We start from the raw sequence: 17,878 nt of genomic DNA on the forward strand, positions 1-17,878 counted from the left end.
ATCAGCTATTTTGTACAGGCTTCCACTACAAGGAGAATTGATCAGATTAATGATCTCAGTAAAATACTGCTGTGTTCTTTAGAGCCAGTGGAGCTACTGTGGGTAGACTTTATATGGTGTTATAAAACCTATGCACCAGTGTTTTCTGAGGGTTTGGGTTGGGGGATTTTTCCCTTTAGTTGTTGGTTGTAAAGATTCCTTCCATCCCTCCTGGAGCCTCTGCACTGCTTATCCTAAAATGTGCGAATCAAAGCATTTTATCCATCTAGAAAGAGGGAAAACCCCAAAGAAATGGGAATAGGAAGAAATAAAATTAGTAATACTGTAAAATTGCAAAAGACCAAGAGGCTTCCTCTCAATAATGCACAGTGCCTTTGTACATTAGGGAGTGTACTCATGCTTCTTTTCGCCAGTGTCTTTCAGTCTTGAAAGACTATGTTTTGCCACTGCTGCTATAGAAGTGAAATAACTGTACCATGGGGCATTATCTGGAATAATTTTTAAAGCCTCAGAAAAATCATTCTTCCCAATGTGGGAGCAGCTGGTGTGTCTGCTTCTTCATTTTATTTATTTATTTATTTTTAAAATTAATTTTCCATTTTTGCATCAGATCTCCTGGGCTAGGATCTACTTCTCAATCCTCCTTTTGGTTGGAAACAATATTTCTTGCAGGAATTTTTCAGGGAGGATTTTCTTAAAAAGAAAAAAATCTAGGAAACATTCACGATGAAGCTGAAAATGAAATAGCCTCAACATGCAAATAACGCTGGAGACCACACACCTGATGGAGCCTTCTCCATGTTTCTCTCTCACTCTCTAATGAACATATCCAGGGGCATTTCCTCTCTACCTCAGTACAGTGTCTCCTTCCAGCGACCTAGGATCCCATGCTTTACCCTGAAGCGTTGTTACTCCAGAACAGTGTGTGTGTAAGCTAATGTGCTTCGAGTCGAGCTGAGCGAGTCAGGCCGGGGTGTGGGGCGGAGAAGGGCCCGACAGCTCCGGGCGGCCGCCGCTTGCTCTACTGCTCCCGCCCCACTGCAGCCGCAGGTAGATAAAGGTTACTCTTCCCCCTCTCCCTGCCCTCCTCCCCGTAGCCCGCCCTCCCTCACGGCCGCTCTCCGCCGGCGCCCCGCTCCCCATCTCCTGGGCAGAGGGTGCGGGCTCCGCACCTCTTTCGCGGCGCTCAGCGGCCGCCCCTCCCGGTGGCAGCGGAGGACGAGGGAGAGCTCTAAGGAGCCTCTGGCTGAGGAGCAGGGGGCTCCCGGCGCCGGAGGCGGCGCGGTGGCTTCCCCATCCTCCTCCCCATCCTTTTTCTCCGTCCCTCCCTCTGCCTCCTCCCTCCCTTTCCCCGGGCGCCCTCTGCACTTTCTTCTCGAACCACCCGCGTAGGCAAACTTTGATGGGGAACCTCGCACCGCGCTGGAAAAATGCCGGTGATGAAGGGATTACTGGCACCCCAGAACACCTTCCTCGACACCATCGCCACCCGGTTTGACGGCACACGTGAGTCCGGGATCGGGCTGCGGGCGTCGGCGCCAGGAGCCCAGAGAAGGGGTTGCACGGGGGGCATTGGGCATATGGTGGGAGCCTCCTCATCCATCGCCTCCGCCCTTCGGGGGTTTCCCTGGTACGAGAAGCCGGCAATGAGGAGGGGGAGGTGAGGGAGTTCCCAGTCTCCTGACTCTCCTGCCTGGCTCCTCCACAGCTTTACAGGTTAGGACGATGCTGGGTCCCCTCTCCTCCCTTTCTGGAGCGCGGCGGCTCCGGGAGGACAGGGGCCAGGGTGACCCGGGCGGCCGCTGGAGCCAGGAGCTCTGCAGGAAAGTTGTGTGTATGGCTGGGGCTTTTCCCCGCGCCCCGCGCCCCTGGCAGCACAAGAGGCTGCGAGCAAAGCCGGCTTCGGAGCCTTGGCAGAGCTTTGGCAGCATGTTCGGGGATTTTTAGAGTTCTCGATGACCCCCGGGTCCGCTATTAAATCTCCCTAAAAGCTGAATTCCTGTAAGTCGGGCTCAGCAGCGGCGGCAGCTGTTGCACTGCTACTGAAGGGAGGGAGGGAGGGAAGAAAGAAGGAGGAAGGACCGGCCCTTCAGCAGCGGCGCCGCGCCCGTAGCGGCGCTGGGCTGCAGCACCATGGACGGGTCCCGGTCCGGGCCGGTCCCTGCGGCGCGCTGAGAGCCGGTGCGGGGTTGTGCGGGGCTACGCTCCCCGTCGCGCACCTCCCGCACCTCTCGGCTCGGCAGCTGCCCTACCAAGGCGCTGCCTTAAAGCGCGGAGATGGCTCCCGGGCGGGATGCTGGATTGGTCTTGTCTGGCTGTGGGTTAGGAGCTGCCCAAGTCTTGAGTTTTGTTTCTTCTGTAATGCTGCTCATGCGTATGAAACTATTTTAAAAAAAAGGGAAAAAAAAAAAAAAAGGAGCCGGCAGAGAGCAGATTTGGACCCTAATGAGCTCCATTCCCTTTAAGACCTTCCAGAAATTCAAAGTGAAGGAAAAGCAAACTCGGGTTTGAGTTGCTGTCAGCTGTTTCTTGAATGAAAATGTTGGAATCTACTGGGTCTGATAGCTTCTTGACTGTGTATCTATTGCCATTTCCTCGGTGGTTCAGTTATTGTGTGATTAAGACAACTGAACTGTGATTACTGAATCAGTAAGTTGTAAATGTCAGGAAGATGTTGTTACTGAGATCAATTGCAGAGAAACACACAACTGCATTATAACTGCTCTGCTGGTCTGAGGATGCATAGCTAATTTACAGTTCAGGACTCTATGTAACTGATACTTCATTATAGAGCAATCCCTCTTAAGACTACTTAAGTACAGCACTAAATTTCTTCATCTATGGAACTCAAAGTGCTTCTCTTGCATCCTTCACCCTTTTATTTCTGTAAAGCACATAGGTATTATTTACTGTATATTAAAGCATGCAACTCTAATAAGAGTTCTGTTGCTGATGTTTTCATTTGCCAGAAGAGCAGTTCTTCCCTGCTCTGTGCTCAGGACAGCACCACCCCCCAGCCCCGGCCCCCTTTTCAGTGACTTCCTTTCAAAGGATGGAGCATACAGCCTGCAAGCTGCACCCACAAACATTCCACAAATTCTGTGTTGTTCTTCAGAGAGTCAGTAGAGCAAGTGGCATTAGTGATGACTTGAAAGTGTTTTATTAAATAAACACTAGGAAAATGTCTAATCTGCATATTCTCAGTGATACCAACAGACAACTGTGTAGAAAGTTCATTGCATAGCTTCACACTATGGAGAAATGTAGCTATGGTTTTAAACCAATCATTCTACTAACCTTCATGAATTGGGCCAACCTTTTCTTAAACAAGAAGAAACAGAACCTACTGTCTCTAATGCTATCAAAACACCTACTTTTTCCTGGGATCTAATTGAAAAAGACAGTGATTTTTAAAAATTATTATTAGTATTTCCCACCCTCCCAGTTATCATTTCAGAATTTAGCTTAAATATTAACCAGGCCTACTGTAGAAAGCATCCTCGTATGATTATCAGCAAGTGAAATACTCCCAGAAGTTCACAGGAGAAGATTTTTATGGGTTGCATAGTCTTATAGCTAAAAAAAACCACTTTGGAGGATGGTACTATTGTACAGAGAACTGGCAGCACGTCTCTTAATTTAGAGAGTAATATAACATCTCTTTTAGAATGCTAGAGCAAAGCAATGAATTGGCTCTTAATCTGAAACAAATCGTGCATACCAATCTACCATCATAACTCAGTTTAAAACCTTAAAGGACAGATCATCTATTGAGGCTTTAACAGAATATCTCTTTTTCATTTTAAAATACTGAATTTTAATCCAAAATTATTGCCTCTGAAACTGGTAAAAAAAAAAAAAAAGTTGAGATAAAAAATGTGCAATTTTGCAGAATGCTTATAAATATCTGAGTATCAAGTAGAAAAATTAAAGCTTTGTTGTTGTCTTGTTTTGGGGTGGTTTTTAAAGCTGTTTAGTTAGTATTCCTGAGGCTGTTCTAGTAGTCAAATCTTGAAGTAATACTGAGGGCTAATCCTTGTAGGAACCAGTCCCATATCTTGCTAGTTTTATGGGTGATACACTCCGTGTGTAAAGAATAGAACCGACACATGGCACTGAACCTGAGGCTGTGTTTTGCAAACTGCTTTGACATCACACATGATGATATTTAAATGCTAAAACATGGTTTCGTGTCAAAGCAGTATTTTTGGGAGGTTTTGTGTTAGCATAGTCTGTAGTTAACAGAGCTCTCTTCTTTTTAAGCTTCTGGGAAGGTTATATGATGTTGTCATCAGCGATAGACTAATCCAGCAATGCACCTTTAATCCAGAAGAGGGATAATTCTCATTCTGGGCAACAGTGCAAGAAGGGATTCCAGATTATATTGGAAAATATGCTTTGCTTTGCACAAAACTTCTCAAAAATTCAGTTCACACAGGACTTCATTTTTTAACCATTTCAATGATTTATGCAATTATAAATCACATTTGGGAAAATTGTAGATCTCAAAAAGCACACACAACAACTGCCTGAGAGTCACTTCAACTGCTCGCAGCTCTCACGGTAGATATTCTCTGTTGCTACGTGTATGTTGCACATTGCACATGCACATTCTTTGCATATCAAACCAGGGAACAAAGGCTATGAAAAAGAGAACGAGGTTGTGTTTGGGTGATTCCTTGCTGTACATGAAATCCCACAAATCTCCTGCAAAGGCTTCATGACCTGTGTTGCAACAGCATTGAGAGTTTTGCCTCTCTGGGTTGTCATGACAGAGTTCTTGGATCTGCCTGCATGTTATTGTACTTTCACCTTATTGCAACTCTGAACCAGCTCTTGTGTGCCTGATATCATCACTCAAGTCAATGATTTCTCAAAGGGATTTTTGTTCCCCGCTCTCTGAACACTAAGCACGAGGTTGCCCCCTCTGTTGGTGATGGTTATTGCTCATTCAGGAAACAGATCCTTATTTTCAAATTGCTAGGGTGCAGTACTGGGGTTTGGTATTGCTGTGGGGTTTGTTTGTTGGTTGGTTTTGTTGTTGAGGTGTTGGTTTTTTTTGGGGGGGAGGGTGCTTGTTGGTTGTTGGTAATTAACATCCCCCCTCTCTCCCTAAAATATTATGAGGTTAGATTTCTGGAGTGAGTTATTTCACTTTGAGCTTTTACAAGGAAAATTTGCACATTTTTGCTTCTGAATCCCTGTTTAGACTAGGCAGCCATGGTCTCATGGTAAGAAAGTAAGTTATATTCCTTTCCTGCATGCATACATGTGAAAATAATTATTCTGTAGGTACTTTTTATTTATTTAAGTAGATTAAATCCCCAGCACAGGTGGCTGTTTCTGGAAGTTTGTGATACTTTCTCAGACAAAAAACCCAAACCAGCTAACAGAGAGGCAGCAAATGACCTCATTAATTTGTATTTAAAGTACTTGACAAATTTGTGCATGGTTACACTGTAAAATGATAGCTGAAGTTCTATAATTATCACTTGTGTCTACTGGATGTGTACTTCCACATCCTTACTAACAACCTTATATGATCAGTCTAATCTGGAGATCAGGCTGAGTTAATTCCTTTTTACTCACTGTCAATGGGATCATTTGATAGTTCTTTATTTGTAGGACAACTTCTACATTCAGGTGCCTTCCAATTAAAACTTTGCCGAAGTATTAACAAACAGAACTTTATAGCTAAGCAAGGATTTTCATATGGTTTGTTTAGCTTGTTTTGTTGGGGTTTCTTTGGTTTGGTTTGGTTTTGTCTTTTGTTCCTTAGCAATCTGCATGTAATTTTTCCAGTTGCTTTAGTTAACCTTAGAGGGGGACCGAAAGATGTCTGATGAGAACGTTAATTAAAGGCATCTAAAATATGATGTCAGTGTACTTCCACTGGCATTGTGGATAGAACAAAGTTGTCTCCTTTACATAATCAGCAGTTGGTATAGAACTGAAAGCCTTTGTATAAAGTGATCTTCCCAGATTGCAAGGGCAGATTCCTCCCCTGCTTCCCTTCCTGGCTACACCCATCACTTACTTTTCTGTCTGGTAAACAGTCTGGTGAGGTCTGCCAGGTTGAGCCCATGTGCTAACACTTTCTGCAGCTGTCAAATTCTGTGTCTCATTCTGGTTGAATCCCATCCTCTCTAGACTAGACAACATGCTGCTTAATCACACCATAGTTATCACACAGAATGTGAAAAGGAGCAAAGTGCATATTGGCTACTGATGATACTCAGTGGTTCTCCCCCAAAAGGAGGAGGAATTGCAGTGGTGTCAGCTGTAGGAAACCAACAATTGAGCTTTCCAGTGGGAGGATGTTACTGGTCAGATTCCAAGATCAGAATCCTCCCGAAGTGAAAAACCTGTGGCCAAAGAAGTGTGAAAGCCTCAATCTATGATAAGCACCGATTACAGTCAAAAAGTCTTCTATGCAGACCCAGCGGAAAACTCTCCCTTGGAAGGAATGGAGGTGCAATGAAAGTGGTCTTATTCTTTCTGCTAGAGACCAGGTTAGTTAGCCAGAGGAAACTATCCAAAGGTACAGAGATATATATCTGGTCTTCTGTTATGCAGACATGTTTTGCCCTTTTGCTTATATTCTTGGATAAGTAATGTGTTGCTTTGAACAAATCACGTATTTGTCGCTGCAAAAGCCTACTGTCAACACAAGAAAAAGTCTTGCTTGTTCTCAGCTCAGAGCACAAACAAAGTAAATGCTTTCTGTTCTGTACTTTGCTCTGAAAGACACAGCCTGAGTTGCAGCTCGCAGTAGCTCTGTTACTAAAAAAAGACAAATGCGATTTGGAGTAGAACCGAGAGTCAAGCGTGGGAACCTGTGTTGTGCTGTTACTCTTTGCTACTCTTTGAAGTTACCAAGACGCTCAAGTAAGCAGCTACTTGCAAAAATCTTTTCCTTTCTTTTGATACAGGTGTTGGGGGTGTGGAACCTCCTAATTTAAGGTTTTGTTTGGATGGTCTTTGTTTTCAGCAGCTATAGTAATTTCTAACTTGAGCTGAAGTTGGACCTAAAAGACAATTGGAGGGATCCAGAGGCACCTTAAGGCCACATTTCTTAACTAATTCTTGAGTTCTTTTCCCAGGGATACAGTTCCAGGGGGGGAAAAAATATGCAGGTGCCATTTTTAATATTCAGTCATTGTATTATTCATTGAACGATGAAGATTGTTATTACTCTATGTTTTATTTAGGAGAGTATGTTATTGCTAGGGAAAATATTGATGTATTCAGATTGTCAGGAGGTATTCTCTTGGTTTTTGCTAGACAGAAAGAAGTTAAACACACAGAAGGCTCTAGAACTCATTAAGCAGACTGCTTTTAAGCCTAAGGCCTGGGTTAATGCCCATAAATATAAAGTTAGACTGGTAGCCCACACTGTTATTTCAGAGGTAAACTCTGTATTTGAATTCAAGAGGAATATTTGAAATTTAAGAGTGGAAGAATTATTTAATAAGGGATTTCCCCCCTCCCCCCCCAAAAAAACCCCAAGAATATTCTTCTCACTGTTGCTTCTGGGAAAATTTTATATGTGAGCCTGAGAAACCTGATACTTTGCAGTGATCAAAGCAAACTCATATATTTGAAGAGACATTTGAATGAATGCATGCTTTGCCAGTGGATTGCAGAAGCAGCTCCTTTAGGGGGCTTCTAAATCTTACATGATTATCAGGATTCCCATTAGAAATGTTCTGTAAATCTACTGTATTTTTCTCCTCCCAATGTATGATGCCATTTTATTCTCTGATAAAATTTCAGGGAGTAAATAAGTTTGCTCTGAAACTAGATGATAGCTTTTTCTAAATCATTGCATTTATAAATTCTGCTTCTGTTTTATCTGGTTTTTGCTGCTGCAGGTAGCAACTTTATACACATCCCCAGTCTTTTGGGATGAAAAGAAAAAGCATTAAGAGCATTGTCCAGAGCAACAGAATGGAAATACCATAAAATCACTGCCTCAAGCAAATTTAGAAGTATAAGCAAATATATATCCATGAATGTATTACAATAAATCAAAGAAAAGGTATGGGTTTACAGAGCATTAACTACTGTTATCTCTGTTCTGATGTAATGTATTCTTGAAACAGAAGTTGCATCAGCTGTAGCTCAGCAAAGGTGAACACAAGCAATTGCTGCAGTAGTTCTACATTTCCACGAGCCGGCTTACCTTACCTTGCGGTGTAGTGACTAGAAGTAAAAAGCAATTAAGGCACAACCTACTCCCAAAGTAATGTTGTCTCCTGCCCACTCAATCTAAAAATAAACAAATAAGAAAGAAAGAAAGAAAGGGGAAAAAATGAAAGGGAGTGGGAGTAAAGAATCAAACAAAGCATTCTAAAAGTGCAGATGTGTGAGAGACTTCCAGAGCAGCAAGAAAAGTCTTCTTTTGTGGGTTCTCCTGCCAAATGCTTATGGCTACTTCTGTTTCCTGGGACTGATAATAGTATTAAAAGACTTTTGAGAAGCTGTTGTTCTTAAAATACCAGCATATTCAGTATTGAACTTGGCATTAAATATTTTCTGAGCATCCCTAAATTTTGATGCTGGCTGTCAATCATTTCAGGGACAGCTCAAGACAATTGTGCTCTGGAGAAGCACCTCATGTTCCCTGTTAATCTCAGAGGCAGGGTTTATTTTAAGAAAGGTGATCCACTATCTTGTAGCATTGCAATGATTTTCTTCTTTTCAAGGAAGAGTAGTTGGTTGACTGTGGTTGGTTTAGGAATCACCCCTCCCCAAAATGAATTCAGAGAACGACCCTCAAAATAAACCATCAGACTAGCTCAGAAGGTTTTGGAAGCGAATGAAGTTATATTTACAAGCAAACTAAAATCTAGAAATATGAGATTCAATTAATAGGTACAAAATATGTATGTTTACAATTTAGGAACAACACAAGGACCCCCCCTGGATGAACCAGGGTAGAACAAATAGTTTCCCTTCTGTGCCCCCTGTACAAGGGAAAGAGAAAAGCGGTTAGTATAGTCCTGCTAGTATTTAGCCACAAGAAGGAACACAGCCAAAGTCAGCAAAGCCAAGCAGAAGCACCAGCTAGTATCAGGTGGAGTGGAGTGGTGGAAAGGACAGAATAGTTTATAGAGCTAATTTTTATCCCAGTTAGCAAGCTAATGGAATTATTTAGACCTTATCATTATTTTCCTTTCACATCCAATAGTAATTTATTTACATTCTACTATTTTGTATTCAAGGTCTGTGGAAATTTCCTAGGAATCAGCCTAAAACTGTGACATTGATTTTTATTTTTCTCCCCCCTCTCCTCAACAGTCATCTATTCTATTTTCAGTGGAGGCTTAAGATTTAGAGCTTTCTGATCCCCTGAGAGAAACCCAGACCGAGTCAGTTGCCCCAAAGCCTTCCAGAGACACTTTTCAGCAGAATATAGTTTTGGAGAGCTGATGGCCAGTTTAATTATTTTCCATTAACATTTCTCTCCAGAGTAAATAAAAACCTGCATTTTATTCTTAAAGCAGCACTGCCTCTTTATGAAAGTCAGTGAACTCTGATAGGAACTGATTCTAAGGAAGACAGCAGATAATGAGGATAGCCTAAAAACTCCTAAAAGACTTAAGAAGTTCCCTCTCAGGTGGAACAAAGGAGATAACTGATTCTGGAGACAACTGATTCTGTATCTCAATTTGTCCATCTTTGAGACATTAGGAAAAGTATTGAAAATCCAAGTAAAACCACTGCCATTACCAGCCAGGTTTTTCACAGAATTTTGTAATGGCAATGGTAACATGCAAAATTATTTCCTTTTTTTTGGTCAAAATGGAAGAAAATAAGGCCATTTTTGCCTCACTCTGCCCAACCCCCTCCACTTTCCTTAAAACCTGCAGGAAACCTGTGAAAAATCAAAGTTTGGACTTCAGTGATTAATGTTCAGGTAGAGTTTTTGTCATGGTGTCACAGAATTCTGCAATTCTCTGTGACAGCTTTAACATTTTTGCAACTAAAGTCAGTCTCCTGTTTGAAATGACTTTAAATGCATAACCAAGCTTGTTAAAATTGTATCAGTATCTTATCTAGATAAAGGAGTGAGGATGCTGGCCCAAGATGACCTTTTCAAATGGCATCTTAGCTTTTCCTACATTTCTAGCTAAAGCACTCCACAAATATTCCTGTGTCGAACACAGAAGTTTATCCTTGAGGTCTGTGGTTAGTCATGAGGTCTGTGGTGACAGGTTGGACTTGATGAGCTTTGAGGTCTCTTCCAACCTTGGTGATTCTGTGATTCTTAGTACTGAGCACAAAATAGAAACACAAAAACTTTTCTCTGTCTTCCACAAAATGTCAGGAAATTATCTCCTTTAGAATTCACCAGATTGGGCATAGAGTTACAAGAAGTTGGCACAACTTTTAAGGGGGAAAATTGCACAGAAATCAATCAGATAGGAAAAAATAACTGAAATTAGTCAGCATAAAATCTTTTTCTTTTTCCAATAAATCAGTAATAAAAATGTAAATGTATTAATGGGTGGGAGTGCTGGGCAAAGGCAAACCTCATGAAGCTCAATAAGGACAAGTGCAGAGGCCTGCATCACAGAAGGAATAACACCAGGCAGCAATACAAAGTAGGGCTGGTCCTTCTGGAAAGCAGCTCCATAGAGATTGGAGTCTTAGTGGAAAGCAAATTATCCACAGGACAGCAATGTGCCCTTGTGTCCAGGAGGACCAATGGCATCTTAGGGTGCATTAAGAAAAGTGTGTCCAGCAGGTCTAGAGAGGTTCTCCTCTCCCTCTACTCTGTCCTGGTGAGACCCCACCTGGAATACTGTGTCCGGTTTGGACCTCCCAGTTCAAGAAAGACAGGGACCTGCTGGAGAGAGTCCAACAGAGAGCAATGAGGATGATTGAGAGACTTGAACATCTCTCCTATGAAGAAAGACTGAGAGACCTGGGGCTGTTTAGTCTTGAGAAGAGAAAGCTGAGAGATGATGTCATCAATGTCTATAAGTATCTGAGGGGTGGATGTCAGGATGAAGGTGCCAGGCTCTTTTTGGTGATGGCCAGTTGCAGGACAAGGAGCAACAGCTACATCCTATAACACACAGGGGGTTCCAACACAACACAAGGAGACAACTCTTTACAGTGGGAGTGACAGAGCACTGGAGCAGGCTGACCCCAGAGAGACTGTGGAGTCTCCTTCTCTGGAGACTTAAAAACACACTTGGATGTATTCCTGAGAGGCCTGCCCTAGGTGATCCTGTGTTGGCAGGGGGGTTGGACTCAGTGATCTCTGAAGATCCTTTTCATCCCCTAAGATTCTGTGATTCTGTGAAAAATAACTGTTACACAATCAAACTTTAATAAAACCATCTAATGTACCATTAAAATATGCTTCATAATTTTAGTTTTAACCAATTCTTCATCATTTCACCATAAAGAAAACAATGCAAGAGATTAATAAAGCAAGCAACTGCTGGTATCTAGATGTATTGCCTTTGGAAGGATGTAGGAAAACTTGAGGAATTATTATACAAAGCTGTAATTGTTCCCTTTTTGAGAGAAAACAGCTCCCAGAACACCAGCACTGAATGAACTTTTTCTGTAGGCATTAGTTATGACTGCTGGGAGTCCAGGTTGCAGGCCTAAGGACTTTTAAGGGTTAAAAATTGCTGTGGTAAATTTGCCTTTCTGTTAATTTGAAGCTATAGAAATACAGCAAGATTTGTAGGGGCAGTAATGAGTTACTGCTGCAGCTTTTTATGTTGTGTGCCCTTTTCTTTTTGCCTTCCTTCTCCCTCAAGAGCTTGTTACACTACGTGACTAGACATCCTGTTCCAAATGTATGAAAGGGAACTCTAAGCTGGTCACATTGTCATTTGAGTTACTGGGTTTTTTAATGACAAAATTGTCTTGAGACAAATAGTGGGTTTTTTTTCTTCCCCCCCTAAATGTCTGATGTCTCCTGTGATGAGAACCATGGAATTGTCAGGGTTGGAAGGGACCTCAAGGATCATCTAGTTCCAAGCCCCCTGCCATGGGCAGGGACACCTCACAACTACATCAGGTTACTCAGAACATCATCCAGCCTGGCCTTAAAAACCTCCAGGGATGAGGCTTCCACCACCTCCCTGGGCAACCTGTGCCAGTCTCTCACCACCCTCATGGGGAAGAACTTCTTCCTAACACCCAGTTTGAATCTACCCATTTCTAGTTTTGCTCCATTCCCCCTAGTTCTATCACTCCCTGATACCCTAAAAGTTCTTCCCCACCTTTCTTGTAGGCCTCCTTCAGATAGTGGAAGTCCACAATAACATCTCTTCAGAGCCTTCTCTTCTCCAAACTGAACAACCCCAACTCTCTCAGTCTGTCTCCATAGCAGAGGTGCTCCACCCTTCTGATCATCCTTGTGGCCCTTCTCTGGGCACCTTCCAACACTTCCAGATCCTTCTTGTAACAGGGGCTCCAGAACTGGACATAGTACTCCAGGTGAGGTCTTATCAGAGCAGAGTAGAGGGGGAGCTTCACCTCCCTTGCCCTGCTGGCTATGCTTCTCTTGATGCAGCCCAGGACGTGATTGGCTTACTGGGCTGCAAGTGCACACTGCTGGTTTGTAGAATCATGGAATCAATAAGGTTGGAAAAGACCTCAAAGATCATCAAGTCCAATCTGTCACCCAAGACCTCATGGCTACTAAACCCTGGCACCAAGTGCCATGTCCAGTCCCCTTTTGAACACCTCCAGGGATGGTGACTCCACCACCTCCCTGGACCACACATTCCAATGGCTAACAACTCTCAGTGAAGAACTTTCTTCTCACCTTGAGCTTAAACTTCCCCTGGCACAGTATGAGACTGCGTCCTCTTGTTCTGGTGCTGGTTGCCTGGAATGTTGAGCTTCTCAGCACCTCCAAGTTCTTTTCTTCAGGTCTGCTCTCAAGCCAGTCCCTGCCTAGCCTATATCAGTGGTTGGAATTACCCCAACCCCACATGCAGGACCTTGCACTTGGTCTTGTTGAAGCTCATGAGGCTGGTTGTGCCCAGCTCTGCAGCCTGTCCAGGTCCCGCTGGATGAATCCTTTCCCCTCAGTGTGTCTGCTGCACCACACAGCTTGGTGTTGTCAGTGACACAGCTTGGTATATGTAACAGTATGATTTTGCCTAAATCATGCCTTTTCAGGCCTTTTGTTTTGAATCAGCACTGATGAGAAATATAATGAGACTATTATACTGGTTTAGAGGAAGATATTTTGTAGGAGAAACCAACTTCATAGAGGTTGAAATTTCTTCCTTTTTTGGTGGGTAAAAGAACTCCAACAAATTCAATAATGCTAAGTACAACACATCAGTACTAACTTGATTTACATTTTCTTTTCTAGTGATCCAGATTAAAATATGCCATCTATTAATCTATGTCTTTCTTTTGAGTACATGGATGAAGTTTGGGAGATAAGACATTCACTGAATCAGATTGTTTCTTTATTGAGTTGAAATACCTTGAGGCTAGCTCAGACTTTTCTGCTTCAAACCCCTGGGAAAGCAGTTCACACCCTGCGAAACAGGAAGTTTAGAGAAGCACAGGTAGCATGTTTTAAAAACTAGAAGTTCAATGCAGTAAAGCAGAGTTAATAAATATCAAGTGAAGAAGATGTTGTTAAAAGGTGGAGGTTTCATCCTTTCCAAGCTTAAAGATGCCTGCTAAAGTTTCTGCTGGTTAAAGCCTGTTGGGAGTATGCAGGTTTGCACTCAAATATTTCCAGTAGCTTTGACAACGCTACAAGAGCTTTTCATTTTGCCCTCCTTGCATTTGGGATATTTTTGTCTTCTAATTCATTAAGAACTGCTGATAATTATTTTCTAACTCTTGTTCATATCTGTAGCAAGTATCCAAAGATGCCATGTGAGTTTTGCAAATGCAGGCTCTTGTTCTTGTTTTGTATCTAAGTGACCTTAAGTACAAAATTGACTTTTGCTTTTTTTTGGAGGGTTTGTTTTGGTGTTTTTTTCTTAAGTTTTCCACGTGGCACGAGCTGGAGTTGTGATTGAGTTTTTCAGTGAGAAAGGGGAGTCTTATGTGGTGAAATAAACCCAGAGAATAAATCTTATGAAGATCAATTGAAGGAGCTGGGGCTGTTTAGGTTGAAAAAGAGAAGGCTGAGGGGAGACCTCATTGCTGTCTATAACTACATGAAAGGAGGTTGTGGAGAGGTTGGTGCTGGTCTCTTCTCACAAAGTAATTAGTGATAGAACAAGAGGGAATGGCTTCAAGCTGCCACTGGGTAGGTTTAGAGTGGACATTAGGAAACATCTGTTTTCATGGCAAGAGTGGTCAGGCATTGGAATGTGCTGTCCAGGGACGTGGTTGAGTCACCAAGCCTGGATGTGTTTAAAAGTGGTTTGGATGTGGTGCTTAGGGATATGAACCTTGTAGAGTTGGACTTGGTGATCCTGAGGGTCTTTTCCAACCTGAATGTTTCTGTGATTCTGTGAAATGTACCTCCTTGGCCGTGACAGAGGAAAGGAGAGAACAGCTGCAAAGAGGCAGTGATTGACTGATGGAATTGTTGAGTGAGCAGCAGGTAGTGCTTTGGAACGAATTAAGTGGCAGTAGCACTGTGGGAAGCTTCACTTTGGTGCAGAATGTGACCTGGGGAATGCTACTGTGAGTTTAGTTGTGAGAGGATTAAAAGCACCATCTTCCTTTTTAGAGAACAAATTACCTGTGGTCCTACCTAGCACTTTGTGGAAAGCCATCTGGAAGTCTTTGGTGTCATGTGCCAATCTGTCTTTGCTGTCTTCTTGGTGAATATTTAGCCATTAAATCCAACAAATTAAACTCTTCATTTCAGACACTTGTTTGGGTTTTACTTATTTATTCAGTCCTCTTTCATAAAGGGCCACCTTTAGAAATAAGTACTTTTATAAAGGGAAGGAGGAAGCAGGGTAATTTTGTTTGGCTTTTTAACTGTTTTTTAGTTGTTTGGGTTTTTCAAATGTGTGCATGACTGGTTAGCACATGACCCTGTCTTCCATAAACTTGCTTATAGTATGCCTGACAGCCTGCTGTGCTTTTCATGTTTGCTGTCTGTCCAGTTCCTCTCCAAGAACTTTCCACTCCTTCTGTTAGGGTGGATCAGGTCTGACCAAACGACTGCTGAGCAGCTACTGATTGCGTCCTGGTAGTGAAGGGTCCCAGTTTAACTCCACACCTGGGTCTGTGAACTACAGCAATTCAGGGCTACTTCTGCAGGCAGCTGATCAATCCTTGCAGCAGAGGAAGAGATCAGAGTCAGGATGGACCAGGTGGAAGTTAACATTTAAGCTCATTAGTCATAATTGTTATACAAATAAAACAGGCAGCTGTTGAACTGTTTTCATACTGCTATAAGCACAATCCAGATGGGAGCTTGAGGTTTTGGTTCCAACTACAATGCAGTGCTAATAGTCAAAGCAGCTAGTGAAAGATGGCTATCTTGGAGAAACTTACAGAGACTTTGTCACCTGTATCCATTCAGAGCTATCTGAATTGCTCTTTTCCCTCTTCTTTTGTCTTAACTAATCAAAATAATTGTGTAGTAGAGATGCTCTTTCCTTCATAGAATGGTAGTGGTTGGAAGGTACCTCCAGACATGATCAAGTCCAACTTTCCTACCAAAGCAGGTCACACAGGAACCCATCCAGGTGGGTCTTCAAAGTCTCCAGAGGTGGAGACTCCACAACCTCTCTGGGCAACCTCTTTCCAGTGCTCTGTCACCCTTACAGTAAAGAAGTTTTTCCTCATGCTGAGGTGGAACTTGCCATGTTCCAGTTTGTATCCATTGCCCTTGTCCTATCACAGGACACCAGTGAAAAGAGACTGACCCCTTCTTCTTGACACCCATTCTTCAGACATTTGTAAACATTAACAAGATCTCTTCTCAGTCTTTTCTTTTCTAGACTAAACAGCCCCAGGTCTCTCAGCCTTTCCTCATAAGACAGATGTTCCTCATAAGACAGATGTTCCTCATAGTGCCCCATTGGACCCTCTCTAGTATGTTCCTGTCCCTCTTGAACTGGGGAGCTCAGTTTGTATTTCAGGTAGGTCTATAACAGAAACATATATGCAGAAGCATGCTTTCTTCCTTAATTGCAGAAGAAAGCATGCTTTGGTTAGGACTAATAGTTCAGGTTTTCAACTTTTTACTGAAGAGAGTCTCCTGGGAATGATTTCTTGAACTATCAGGGCAGCTGCAGGCCTTCTGTTTGTGTCTTCTGGTGAATAATTTTAACATTACTAATTTCTGCTGCCATTCTGTGGATTATTTGCTTTGTCAACATAAATAATCATAACATGATGTGGCAGCAATCTCAAATGATAATGAATTAATGAAGAAAGAACTTTATATAAATAAGTATGATCATTAAGAGAAATTATAGAATACATAGAATACATAGAATAAACCAGGTTGGAAGAGACCTTCAAGATCACCGCGTCCAACCCATCAACCAGACTAGGAAAAGATTTCTTCCAGTGCTGACAATGGTCAGAGAGGGAAAATAAAACCAGTCACTATATGCATCATTATGCAAGGGCTCAATGTATAGTTGGAGGCCTGTGTCTAATGGAGACCCTCATGGGTCAGCACTGGGACCAGAGCTGTTCAATATATGCATTGATGACCAGGGTGAGGGCACAGAGAGCACTGTCAGCAAGTTTGCTGATGACACAAAACTGGGTGGAGTGGCTGACACAGGAGGGCTGTGCTGCCATTCAGCCAGACTTGGACAAGCTGAGAGCTGGGCAGGGAGAAATTTGATGAAGTTCAACGAGGGCAAGTAGAGAGTCTTGCACTCCATGCACCAGTATAGGCTGGGGACTGACCTGCTGGAGAGCAGTGAAGGAGAAAAGGGACCTGGGGCCCTAGTGGATGGAAAGATGACCATGAGCCAGCAATGTGCTCTTGTGGCCAGGAAGGCCAATGCAATTCTGGGATGGATTAGAAGGGCAGTGACTAGTAGGTCGAGAAAGGTTCTCTTTCCCCTCTACTCTGCCCTGCTGAGGCTGCATCTGGAATATTGTGTCCAGTTCTGGGTCCCTCAGTTCAAGAAAGACAGTGAGCTACCTGAAAGTGTCCGGTGCAGAGCCATGAGGATGATTAAGGGAGTGAAACACAGACTCATGGAATCAACCAGGTTGGAAGAGACCTCCGAGATCATCCAGTCCAACCTATCACCCAGCCCTATCCAATCAACCAGATCATGGCACTAAGTGCCTCATCTAGTCTTTTATTGAAGATCTCCAGGTATGGTGACTCCACCACACCCCTGGGCAGCCCATTCTAATGGCAAATCACTCTCTCTGTGAAGAACTTCTTCCTAATATCCATCCTGAACCTCCTCTGGCACAACTTGAGACTGTCCCCTTGTTCTGTTGCTGGTTGCCTGGCAGAACAGACTGACCTCCACCTGGCTACATCTTCCCTTCATCTTCCATACGAGGAGACTGAGAGAGCTGGTTCTATGATTCTGTGTGATTCTGTGAGTAAAACTACAATGATTGGAAGTGATTGGGAGAATTGCAGTAGGTTTCCACTCCCCCCCCCAACCTAATGTGGTTTTAATATGAACTATCATTGAAAAAAAAAACCCCACTTCCAGGGGCACAATTAAATGTTATGTGACATTTTCCTGCCACCTTCATGCATTCTGTTCTATGTTGGTCTGACTTTCTAGCATGAGTAAGAATGAAGGGAGAGAAAGAGATTTTTATATTTGTAACATGCAGGTGTTGTCTCCTAACCTCCTTGATGCTCAGAAGCACATGAAGGAGATTGCTCACCTTTATTTGAAATCTACATAGCAATTACTCTAATCATCATTTTATATAGGGTTTTTTTTGTTTCAACTGAAGTTAATGA

The 17,878-nt window shown here is 42.9% G+C and overlaps 1 protein-coding gene across 1 annotated transcript in view; it reads left to right on the forward strand.

The window, feature by feature from the left end:
- The first annotated feature begins 1,231 nt into the window (after nt 1–1,231).
- The window catches only part of KCNH8 (potassium voltage-gated channel subfamily H member 8), a 177,271-nt gene continuing 160,624 nt past the window's right edge, over nt 1,232–17,878 (forward strand). The window contains exon 1 of the mRNA XM_054161403.1: nt 1,232–1,506. Coding sequence (XP_054017378.1) covers nt 1,431–1,506 — 76 coding nt within the window. The 5' untranslated portion in view covers nt 1,232–1,430. The remainder of the gene's footprint in view (nt 1,507–17,878) is intronic.

Source organism: Dryobates pubescens, chromosome 4 (genome assembly GCF_014839835.1).
Source record: "Dryobates pubescens isolate bDryPub1 chromosome 4, bDryPub1.pri, whole genome shotgun sequence".
NCBI classification, from domain to species: domain Eukaryota; kingdom Metazoa; phylum Chordata; class Aves; order Piciformes; family Picidae; genus Dryobates; species Dryobates pubescens.